We start from the raw sequence: 12,032 nt of genomic DNA, 5'->3' as shown, positions 1-12,032 counted from the left end.
TTATTTATTTTTGAAAGAATCTAAGTGCTATTGTTTTAATTATATAGCCAATATTACAAAAAGAAATTTAGCACATGTTTAGCATGCAAAATTGTTGTATGAAATCACAATTTCCTTCAAAGCAACCCAACACAAACATATTATTATTCTCAAGCCTCTCATTTTTGTGGAAATTATACTAATATCTTTTTTATTTCTTGCCTATCAAACCTCGAATCTAATTCTACATTACTCTAAATCACAATTTGTAAAGAAAAAAAATAATTAATTAAATTTTAATGAAGTTATTCTCGATGTTCTCATTTTAATTCTATGAGACCAATACTTTCTTATTTTGGCAGGTTAAATCGACAAGTACATGAATGGGAGGAGATCAGAACGAATATTTAATTCTATTATTTGAAGTTTAATAATTTAGACCTATTTCTTAACTATCAAGGTTTTTAAATTTGAGTTTATAAATACCGTCGTCTTCACTTATGTTGGCGCTAGGATCTCATTCGTCTTGAGTTGCTTTGTGGGTGCCTGATGGTCTTGACCTATAACCCGTTTTTCTGTAGTCTGGTCTTGATCTAGTCAAGTTGATCTTCGTAAGAGATCTTCATATCGATATAGTGCTGAGCCTACTACACTTGATGCCTAAGTTAGTACAAGAAGTGAATGTTTAGTAATAAAAGAGAAATTGTTAGTTTTTTGGACTTTAATCTCTAATTAATTAATACATTGATAATAACAAACCTCCTTTACTACCAATTACTCTTATACTAATTGGTGCTCAAAGTATTATTATTAATTTCTTGATTGCTTTGGATTTAAATTATTTGCATGAAATTATTGTTTAATTTACTTACTATCATAAAGTGTATTAACTTGCTTAATTTGGGTTCATGTTTGAAAAAAAAAAAAATTAGTTTTATAAACCCTATTCACCCTATTTAGGATTGCCAAACTGATCCTACAATAAGGTTGTCGCTCTCCTTTTGAGATTACTTACCCTCCTTGTAGGGTGGTTGAAAGGGCTATTTATAAGTCTATCCTCTAACACATGTTCGTGTGTGATGGCAGGTAGTGTCGGGGATGTTACGGCGTTCAAGGTTGTAGAGTGTCAAATCAACCTCAACTCGTTTATTTTTCGATTGTTATATATTTACCGGCTAGGCTAGTGGACCCAAATCCCAAAGCATTGACATACCTCTTTTGGGATGCATGTTCTCTTATGCTCTTTTCTGAATACTTTTTGGGCTAGACTGCCCATGGACTTTGAGCCTTGTCTTGAACAACCCTCAATAATTTATAAATTTTTATGTTTTGTTATCATTTTTTAATAACGTTTTCAAAATCCAAGACAAGTTTTGTAAACTTTCAAAAAAGAAAAATCAAAACTTTTATTTACTTTTATAATTTGATTAGAAATTCAAGTGTTTCTTTTAACTAACGTGAAAATCATAATTATAATTAAAATTTTGAGAGGAAAACAAACCTAAAATTTAAAAATAAAATAGAAACAAGCCTAAAAATTTAAAAACAAAATTATATTGACACTAATTCATATGTTTAAAGTTTCTAGGATCTCACTAAGTAGAGAATATAAATGAATTAAAATATCTAGAATTGGCTCAACGTAGCTCAAAGTTATAATAAAGGGAACTTAATAAAAAAGAAAAAAAAAATGATTTTTGAGGTAATTTAAGTGTTGACTTTCTCTTAGTGGTCCCAGAATGGAATCTGATGCCTCCCCCTCCTCAAATTGTGCAGTTCATTTGATGCTTTATTTTTCTTTCAAATGTTGAATATTTGCAAAAAAAAAATGTCCAAGAAGATTGATTAATAGTGTGTTGAAATAACTTTTAGAATAATATTCCATCTTAATTAATAAATTAAAGCTTTAATATTCTTGGATTAACTTAAAATTTAATTTTGAAGAAATTATCCAAAAAAATTGAATTTTAGATGTTTAACTGAAAATCTTCAATATATATGGTAGAAGAAAGAAAACATATTTACGATGAGTATAATCACTTTTAAATATTTAAACCATTCTATAAAAATGTAAGATATAAAATCATTTATAGTAAAGGTAAAATTACCTTTTTGATCTCTAAGTTTTTACTTATAGGTGTTTTTAGAACATGCATTTTTTTTATTAAATTGTATAAATCTGTATATAATTAACTTACAAACATTTTGAAGTTAAAAATGAATACAACTCATGTCTCATGCTTAACGAAAATACATGTTTATTTTGGTTATTACAATTATTTTGCAACAAATTTGTACTAATTTTTGGATCACTATAAGCTAACTTTCTATATTTTAATCTGAAATTTATTAGGCTACAACAATTCTAAACTATACCTTAATCAAACAACTAATGGTTGAGGGAATATAGGCTTTTTGGCCTGTAAAAGGAAAAAAAAAAAAAGAAGCTATATTATGCATTTTGTTGAAAAGAAAAAGAAAATTTCTCGGACCAAGCATAAAACATAGTCGAACAAAGCTATGTCATATTGAACTTTATTCATTTTTAAGTCATTTGTGAGAAGATGATTCTTTCCTTTTCCTTTTTTTTTTTTTTAAAGAAAAATTCAATGACTCGAGAAATTCAATCAAGCAAACCCAACTCGTTTGGTTTGGATTGAATTTTCAACTCATTTTAATTGATTTTGCATTTAAATAAATGAAAACTTGATATATTGGATTAGTTTATGGATTCACCTAAAAATTAGTTTAACTTTATGTGAATCAAGCTAAAGTGATTATTAATATTTAAAATATCTTGTTTACTTACAATATAATTATACATGCATATATTCATTTTAATTTAGTTATTATTTTTGGATTATTTATTCTCTAACAACTTTTAAAGACATTTTTTTTTCTTTAGAAAGTAACTTTTCGTAATTTACATTGAAATTTAATCGTTTATCTTTGATTTCAATATTGGAAATAATTTTTTTAATTTTTTAATTTTTTAATTTTTTATTTTTTATTTTTTATTTTTTATTTTTTTTTTTTACATATTGACATTTTATTTTTCTTAAAATAATAATTACATTGTTAGGTTAGATTAGGTTCATTATTTAATAAAGGTTCTTCGGATTGAAAATTTTACAATGCCAAAATGAGCGTAACTCAAGGTATAATGCTTCAACCTCGAGGTTAGATGTTTGATTCTCCCACCCCACATTTAATTCAATACCTTTGAAAAAATTACAACCCAAATAATTAAATTGGTTTTGAAAATGCCCCAATCCAACTTAATCTAACCCATGAAGACACTGTGTACAAGATTAAGAAGACATTTATCAAGTTTTCAACCCCATAAGATTCGGAAGAACAAGAACATTGTCTTTTCAAACATCTCAAACCTTCATCAAGAGAAAAATGGTGTCTTGCAAAGATGGTGATCAGCATTTATCTTAGTAAATAAAATGAGTGCAATCTCCTCATCTAGATCCAATTGCTCAGTGCCATATGAAAATGACCATGGGGCAGCCTTGAGCAGATAAAAACCGAGAAAGAATCTCACAACTTTCTTCTTTTTGTTTACAAAGAAAGAGTTAGGCATCTGAACTTTAAAGGCAAGCAAGATAGAGAAACATTTCCATAGCTTAAGCATAGGCTTACAAGAATCCGGGCTAGTCGCAAACTTGAGTTTATTCAAAGACGACGACAATCGCTATTTCAATTCTCTACCCTTGTGTTACAGCTACACAAATTACAACTTTCACTATACAGCATAGCAAGACTTATGATACAACCGTAATAACGGAAAGAGCGCGAGAGGGAGAGGGAGGGAGATGACAATCAGCAGATGAACTGCATCTATCAGTTAGGAATTTCATACACATGACAGTGACCAATGGTCAAGTCAGATTGGTGGAGAAAGTAGAACATGTTAGTTCGTTGCTGGTTCACCATCTGGCTGACTTGACCACCCTTTATAGAATAGCATTGAGTGAAATTGCATTGTCCTCCTCTATCTGCTAGTTTTCCCATATTTGCCACTCACCTGTTAAAGAAAAGCCCATTGAATCATGTCAATGACACAGAAACAACTGTAACAAACATGAATTTTCATATTATAGGATGATGATTATGCAGCGCAACGTTCATATTTTTTGCTAGAAGAATTTCGAGACGGAAAAAGAAGTCCAAGCTACCAACAACTTCTTGTGGGATATATGGCCATCAGAGAAATGAACATTTTATCTGCTCTACTGCATATGATTCACAAGTTGTTACCCAGTCTGAGATAGTCGCCTCCAATTGATTATTTGATGAGTCTGTTGATGCCCCTGCAGGAATGAAGAGCTTGTTCCAATGCCATTTTCATCAACCACAAACTGCTCCGTGTAACTTGAACTTGGTGGAGACCAAACCGGAACCACACCTCCATCTCTCTCTCTTCTAACATCACTACTGGAAGAAGACTCTGCAGTGGAGTCTTCAACAGAAGTTCTTAGGGCTATACCTGCGGTATAGGGATGTCGAGTCTGTGTCGGAGCAGTTGGTAGAGCTCTTGGGTTTACTGCATCTCTGGTGGGCTCTTGGGGTAGATTTGCATTTGTAGGTACTTCTGCTCTACCATCTTCTGCTGTACTTTGAATATTCAAAGAAGGTTCATCTTCTAATCTCACCGAACTAGTCATGCTTGGGACCATCTGATCCTCGTAGCACCGAACTGTATGAGCGTTAATCCTTGCAGGCTCAAGGTCTTCCTCCTCCATTGCTATGTCTTGAGGAAACGCAATTGGGATCGACTCAGAAGAGTCCCCAAGTCCCTCTTCAGTTCCATTCTCAATCGCAGCCCTTGAAGCCGCTTCTTGTTGCCACATCTCTGACAGCGCTTCTTCCAACCTAGCTTTAGCTGCATCCAGTCCTATGATGGGAAGAGGGTAGTTTGATCCAAGCTCGATCCCAGCAGCTTGGAGCACAGATTCTGGTGCATTCCATGGGTGATGAATCCATTCAGTGGGCAATCTTGAAAGTTCAGGAAGCCATCTCCGGACATATTCTCCATTTGGGTCAAACTTATAACCCTCCAGCTGTAGAAAACCAAATATTAGTACAAATAATTGCTTTCATAAACACATGTAATACAAGAGCACAGGCAAGCAAATTGAGGACTTAAGTCTAGTCCATTGCAGAGGATAGCAAAAGTTCCAGTTATAAAATAAGACCATTTTTGGAAATTTCATTTCTAAAACCTTCAATAAGAAACTTCTTTGCACAAAGGAGTAGGAAGATATTAGCTTTTAGATAAATTCAGAGGATACATGTGAACATTTGAGGAAGAACTCTAAAAGTGTGTGCACCTGTGGATTGTCAATGCGATCAAATTCACGGCTGTCAGGAAGTGTTCCAGATATGTATTGCCAACCGAGCGCATCACTCTCTAGGTCCGCATCCAAGAGAGTATCCCAGAAATACTTCATTCCCCATCTCCAAGGAAGCTGCAGAACCTTCACAAAGAAACTAGAAACAACAACTCGGATCCGATCGTGCAGCCACCCCGTAGCCCACAATTCCCTCATACCAGCATCCACTAATGGATAACCAGTTCTTCCTTGCCTCCATGCCTTAAAATAGCCTTCATCTACAACCCAGGGGAAGAATTTAAGATGACCAAGAAGAGGCCTTTCATGACTGTACGGATGGTTGAAACTCATGTATCTGGAATATTCTCTGAGCCCAATAGACTTGAGAAACAAGTTGACACTCTCTTCGCCGGCTTTGTTTCCTTCATTGGCCCATAAGACCTGCTTCATTCGAACAAGATGGAACACTTTTCTCACACTTACCTCTCCGAAATGCAAATGGGGAGACAGAAATGAGGTGGTTGCACTATCCGCCTTCCTACGGTTTTTTGAGTATTCAAGTAATGGTCCATTGATGAATGTGGTCAAAGCTTTATCTGCATTGCTCCATCCAGGAGACCATGCTCGGGCGAGAAGTGCATTACTTCCCTTCTCTGATTCATCTTCAAATACCAACGTGTCACATGGGCACCTAGATGCATCCCCTAAAGGAGCAAAGAGAACATGTAGAGTGAACATTTAAGACAGATGATGTTCACAAAACAGCAACATATACATGCCTTAGATAGAAGAGATAGAAGCAATATATTGGGGGGGGGTGGTGTCGAAGTTCCCACAAAATGCTACATTCCCAAAGTAGAAACAATGAATGAACAACAAGCACATACTTCAAATGTGAAAATATGTAATGATTTAGTTCCACGGAAAGCCCAACCATACCAAAAAGTTTTTACTCTTAAAGGAATTGGTGGCTTTTGACCATCTACATCGGAGATTCAGAAGAATCCTCCTTTCCATGGTCTACTAGTTTGCAAGTAACAATCTCTTAGAAGGATAAGAAGTACTCCAGAAGAGAATATCAACCTGAAAAGTAGTTTGATGACTCTATATTTAAGTTCTCTTGACAAAGAATCGCAAAAGGTTGACCTTGTTGTTTCGGGTTAGCTATCTAATCTGTTTTATCTCTCAAAAAATTAAAAAATAAGCAAATAAAATAAATTGCATAAACCTAGCGCCTCTCTCCATTGGCTATTTGTTTTCTCGATCAGACAACAAAATTTCAACATGTAACGCCGTTGTTCTCAAATGCTATTCTATGTTTATTCACCAACTTAATAATAAGCCAGAACGAGCCACCCAAACATGTAACAAGCAATACTACTTTCTTATTAGTCTAACCAGAAGCCTTAATGATTCAACAAATGAAAGAAATAACATCACGATTTGGAACTTCGAGTAAAATAGTCCTCAAAAATTAAAGCAGGATGACCGGACTCTCTTGTATAAGAGTGTAAAATTATGTAGGAAAAGAGTGATTGTATCTGTTTTCCACCAATTATGTGAAACCAACCATGCAACTTCGTGGTACCCAAAACACATTTGATATAATAGAAAGGACGAGGACCAGCTGCTTTATTACTCTTCAAACTTCAAAATAAAAATGGATAAGCAAATATTTTAGAATCACGATTAGAAAGATTGTTCTCTCTTGTGAAAACCATCATGTAGAACAAACAAACACGACAACTAGAAAGTTACCGATCAATCAAATATTTGATAAGAAAAAAAAAAATGAAGTAAACACAAGATTTAAACTAGAGTATAGAAAAGCAACCTGAAATTATTCTCTTAGGTGGGAGTAGTGGCGCCTCTGGATCACAAGGCATGCTGAGACATCTCTCCCAGAAACCAGCAAAGGTAGTAAATGGATTGCCATTGGCATCCTTAACATCCCATGGCTCGTACAGTAAATCCGCATTGTAGGACCTCACACCAATCCCTTGGGCAGATAAAACCTCCTTAGCTCGATGATCCCGAATGAGCGACAGAGGATCTAACAAAACAAATTTGCTTTCATAAGAAATGTATTTCCAAATCATTATCACGATGTCAAAGAAAACACCATAAGTTACCAATTCTAAAGGAAGAACTATTCACATCACAACCATTTAAGAACCCTTCCTTCTTTCCAATTCTATGAAAACTCAAACACTTAAAGTAGCAGTCCAAGAAGACAATCTATATAAAAAAAAATAAGCAGAGTTCGCCTAGTAATTAATAACAATTGACAAGCAGATGAATAAAAATCTCAACTAATGTCACCCACATATCAATAAAACATCTTCATCATTTAAAAAAGAAAAAAAAAACTACAAACAGAAGCAAGATTAGATCACTATACAATTATTCCAAGCACATCGAAGAACAAAAAAATCAATTCTAGAAAAGGCTAATAGAAACGAACAAACAAACAAGAAAGGATTTGAAATTGAAGCGAAGAAGAAGGAGAAGGAGAAGAAGAAGAAGAACAGACCGTATAAGTGATTGAAGAAGAGATGAGAAGCACCAGTGGCTTTAACGACGTCAAGCAAAGCAGAAATGGTGTTGGTGGATCTCTTAGTGAGAAGAAAAGTACCAAGGCTTCTAAGAGAGGAATCAAGATGGGCTAAGCTTTGTTTGAGCCACCATCGGGAGACTCTGCCGGGATAATAGTGACCTTCTTCCTCCGGAGCCCAGATGAAGACGGCGACGACGGCGCCAGCCCTGACGGCGGCAGTAAGAGCTGGGTTATCTTCAACCCTGAGATCTCTTCTGAACCAAACTATGCTGCAACCGCCACCTGACATCTCACAAAATAAAAAGCAACCAATCCAACAACCCAGAAAAACACGTACCCTTTTTCTGTCACTCACCAATGAACCATATCCATCTTCCTTCTCTCTCTCTTCTGTGAGTCTCAGAGTTTTTTTTTTTTTTTCTCCCTTTTTTTTTTAAAAAATGCTTCTTTACCTTATATTTTTTCCCCTTCGCTTTTTTTGGCACTGTTGGAAGGATTAACATAGAGAAACGAGAAGGACTCGGAGAATCCCATTAAAATATTTCACTTTCTAATTCCTTATAATTTTTTATTCAACAAATTATATATATATATATAAAATCATTGTTTTAGAAACATTTGTATAATTTCGAAAATTAAAGTCTCACTCTTAGACTTTTTTATAAACTAGTTTTTTTTGTTAGACAATTTGGTTGATGTAATAAATAATTTTTCAATAAAAAAGACAAAAATAAATAAATAAACAAATAACTATCAAAATGAACATAGCACAACTAATATCAAATGATAGTATAACCACGTAGTTAAAGGTTCAATCTTCCCCATTCAACATATTATTAAAAAAGAGAGAGAGAAAGAAACAAAACAAAACAAAACAACTCAAAAAACCAACAAATCACCAATCGAAGCATAATTTGCCTATGGAAGGTGGTCTTCAAACCATATCGTTGAATTGTAAGCTAAGTCATGAGCGACAAAATAACGATCTAAATTTTCTAACAGTAATTAGGTACAATATTAAACAAATTGAGGTCAAGTACATTTTAGAATAAATCAACAACCTAAAATTTCTTTTTAAGTCACCATCACACCATTTCAAGTCTCATTTTTATTTGAAATTCATGATGAAAAACGATACTACAATTTTGTAAAGTTGGGGTTTTTTTTAAAAAAAAAAAAAAATTAACTTCATTTAATTATATTTACTTAAAATGTGGGAGAGAATTGTTTTTTTGGTGGGGTGCATGAAATGAATCTAAAATTTTAGGGAAAAAAATTTCTGAAACAAGTTGAGAACAAAAGCCTATGAAAAGGAATGAGGGAGAAAAATGGGGTTGAAGTGGATTGGTTAATGGAGTAGGGACGAGGGATACAGCAAATTGATGCGCAAATTCTAGCCACAGACTTTTTTTCTTTTTCTTTTTCTTCTTTTTTTTTTAATTAGAATTTTTTTTATTATTTTATTTTTTTATTTCCTCTTATCTTCGAGGGAAAAAAACAAGATCCCACCCACCTCTCTAGTTCCTTCCTTCTCTCATCGTCTTTCCCTGACAGGTTGGATTATCATAAACTCTTCCAAAAACCAATCCCTTTTCTCCCATCTAATTGCCAATAATTTTGTCTTTTCTTTTATGTTTTTTAATTAAACATGTTAAATTCTACCAAATATTTTTAAATTGGTTCTTTAAAATATATTTTTATTAGAATCATTTGAAAATTGACACTAAACTCATCTCCAATATCATTTACTATATATATATATATAGTTGTAGATAAATTTAACACGTCGTCTCCGAGATTAAAAGTATATTTAGAACACATTTTCAAGTGTTTAATTTATAAAAAAAAAATCATTTTAATAAGTTTTTATAAAAAATATTTAAATAAAAATGAGTTTTTATACGCATGTATTTTATACTCTTTTTATTCTTAGTATGACAAAACTTAAACAAAATAGAAGTCAAAGTGAGTAGAAGAGTTCCACTTATATATAAATGTATTTTCTTGAGTAAATTGCAAAAACTATCTCTAATACATAGTTTAATTGTAATTATACCCTCAAACTTTTATTTATAAAAATTAAGCCCTCAAACTTATATAAGTATAAGAATTGAACCCTCAAATTTACAATAATTATAGAAATTAGACTACCAAATGATAAAAAAATGAATCATCAACTTATAGAATTGTTACAATTTCTATTATTATATAAATTTGAGGATCTAATTTTAAATTTGTATAAGTTTGAAGATTAAATTTTTATAATTGAAAGTTTGAATGTATAATTGTAATTGACATCATATTTTATGGGTGGATTTTACAATTTACCTTTTTTTTTAATTGTTGAAATATAAATTCAATGAGTTTATTTTAGGGTCATTTTCAAATAAAGGAAAATGAACCAACTTATGTATAGATAGATATTTTATTATACTTGAAACATTTTTTAACCGTTTAAAAATGATCTAGTTTAAGTAATTTCAATAACCACACTATGTGGAAACTTCTTTATATTATGATTATTGTTATTGTTGTTATTATTATTATTATTTGGGAATTGAATTGTGGGGTTTTCTTCTTAATAGAGATGAAATTCAAATGTATTTTTGTCTAACCTCTATTTTTTTAAAAATGTTTTTAGCAATTATATTTTATTTCAATTTTTAAGCCCATGTTTGATAAGCTTTTTTTTTTCTCCCGAAAGAAGATTAGCTTATAAACATATTTTTACTATTGAATTATTTGTTTTGTTGCCTACTAACTGTTTTAAAAAAATAAGTCCAGTGTTTTTTTTTTAAATAATTTTATTTTTATTCTAAAATTTACCTAAGGATAAAAATGTTCAATTAAAAAAACTGAAAACCATGGTTAAAGGTTTCAAAACAAAATTAAGTTTTGGAAATAATGTTTTTTAAAACTATAGTCAATCTACTACCTATATATATATATATATATATATATATATTACTTTTTACCACTTCGAACAATTTTAGAAGTTTTAAAACAAACCTAATTTTTTTTTAAAAAAAAAAAACTAATTTTCAGTATTATAATTTGACTATAATTTTAAAAAAACATAATTAGAAGAAATTTACAACATTAAAAAAATATTAGTACCAAAAAGTTTGGTTTTGAGGAGGATTATAAGATAAAAATGGGAGACATAAACTATACACCAACATTATATCTCAAATCTAAGTTGAATTTGTCAAAGTAAAATCGAGTTCAACAATAATTAAAAGTTGTTTTAAATCAGAAATTCAACCTTCATCTATATAATTGTTGTACTAAAAAATTAAAATGATTTTTTTTACAGTTCAAATATAATTTAATGTTTAGATTAGGTGGAGATAAATTAGTCGATCTATTTACGTAATTATTATATTAAAAAACTTTTTAAATACTTTTTTTTTAAAAAAATTCAAACACAATTCGACATATCAATTATTAATTTTTAAAAGTTGATGATTTGATTTTTCCATCACGATTAACTTGAATTAAAATAGTTTTTTTTTCTTTTTTCTTTTTTCTGGCCATTGAGGATTAAATATTCACGATAAACATAAACTACTTTTGCTTTTTATTATCAGTCAACCGTTGAAAAGACATTATCCCACCACTAAATTGCCCATCTTTGATTATATTCCATAATTATCCAATAGTTTGGACGTAACCCCATCTTTAATTTATGTATAATTAATTATTTTATGTTTTTTGTTGTAAAAAAGGTTTATTTTATTGTTTTGACAATAATTTTAGATTGATTCAACTATCACTGGGATCATAATTCGCTTTTCTAAAATATAAAATTAAATTATAGTACATACATTCGAGCTGGATTTTAGACTTATAACTTCTTTTGTATTTTCTGAGCCATTTTGTTTATTCTTACTTCAGTTTTAGCCTAAAATTCTAAAACTAGGTTTAGTTCATGGACGTTTTATCTTTAGTTGATTTAGATATTTGTGCTATTAAAATATTTATTTTTATCGATATATTTTTTATTTTTTATTATTTTGATATTCGTACTTTTAAAATATTAAATTTAAAAATATAAGGATCAACATAAACAAAAACTAAAAGTATATGGATCAAAATAATTTTTAAACCTTAAAACTATTTAGTAGATTGTCGGGGGTGTTCGTGGGTTGAGT

General features: G+C 31.2%; 1 protein-coding gene across 5 annotated transcripts; it reads right to left on the bottom strand.

Annotated features, from left to right (window-relative positions):
- Positions 1-3,574: 3,574 nt before the first annotated feature.
- Positions 3,575-8,782, bottom strand: CRY1 (cryptochrome 1). Of its 5 annotated transcripts, none has more exons than XR_005483986.2 (5): positions 7,855-8,438; positions 7,156-7,374; positions 5,319-6,025; positions 4,164-5,048; positions 3,575-4,012 (listed from the first exon to the last, which is right to left on the bottom strand). XR_005483986.2 is itself a non-coding variant. In XM_039041545.2 (5 exons), exons 1-5 carry the CDS (start codon positions 8,165-8,167, stop codon positions 4,009-4,011), a joined length of 2,046 nt encoding a protein of 681 aa, XP_038897473.1. In that variant the 5' UTR covers positions 8,168-8,782; the 3' UTR covers positions 3,575-4,008. The 5 variants fall into 5 exon arrangements, 3 of the variants coding, with proteins under 3 accessions (XP_038897473.1, XP_038897474.1, XP_038897472.1); XR_005483987.2 differs by having other exon boundaries at positions 4,168-5,048; positions 7,855-8,436; XM_039041545.2 differs by having other exon boundaries at positions 4,246-5,048; positions 7,855-8,782.
- Positions 8,783-12,032: the final 3,250 nt, after the last annotated feature.

Source organism: Benincasa hispida, chromosome 9 (assembly GCF_027475165.1).
Source record: "Benincasa hispida cultivar pf3 chromosome 9, pf3_genome.v1.1, whole genome shotgun sequence".
Lineage (NCBI taxonomy): Eukaryota > Viridiplantae > Streptophyta > Magnoliopsida > Cucurbitales > Cucurbitaceae > Benincasa > Benincasa hispida.
This window is presented reverse-complemented; position numbering and strand designations above follow the sequence as displayed.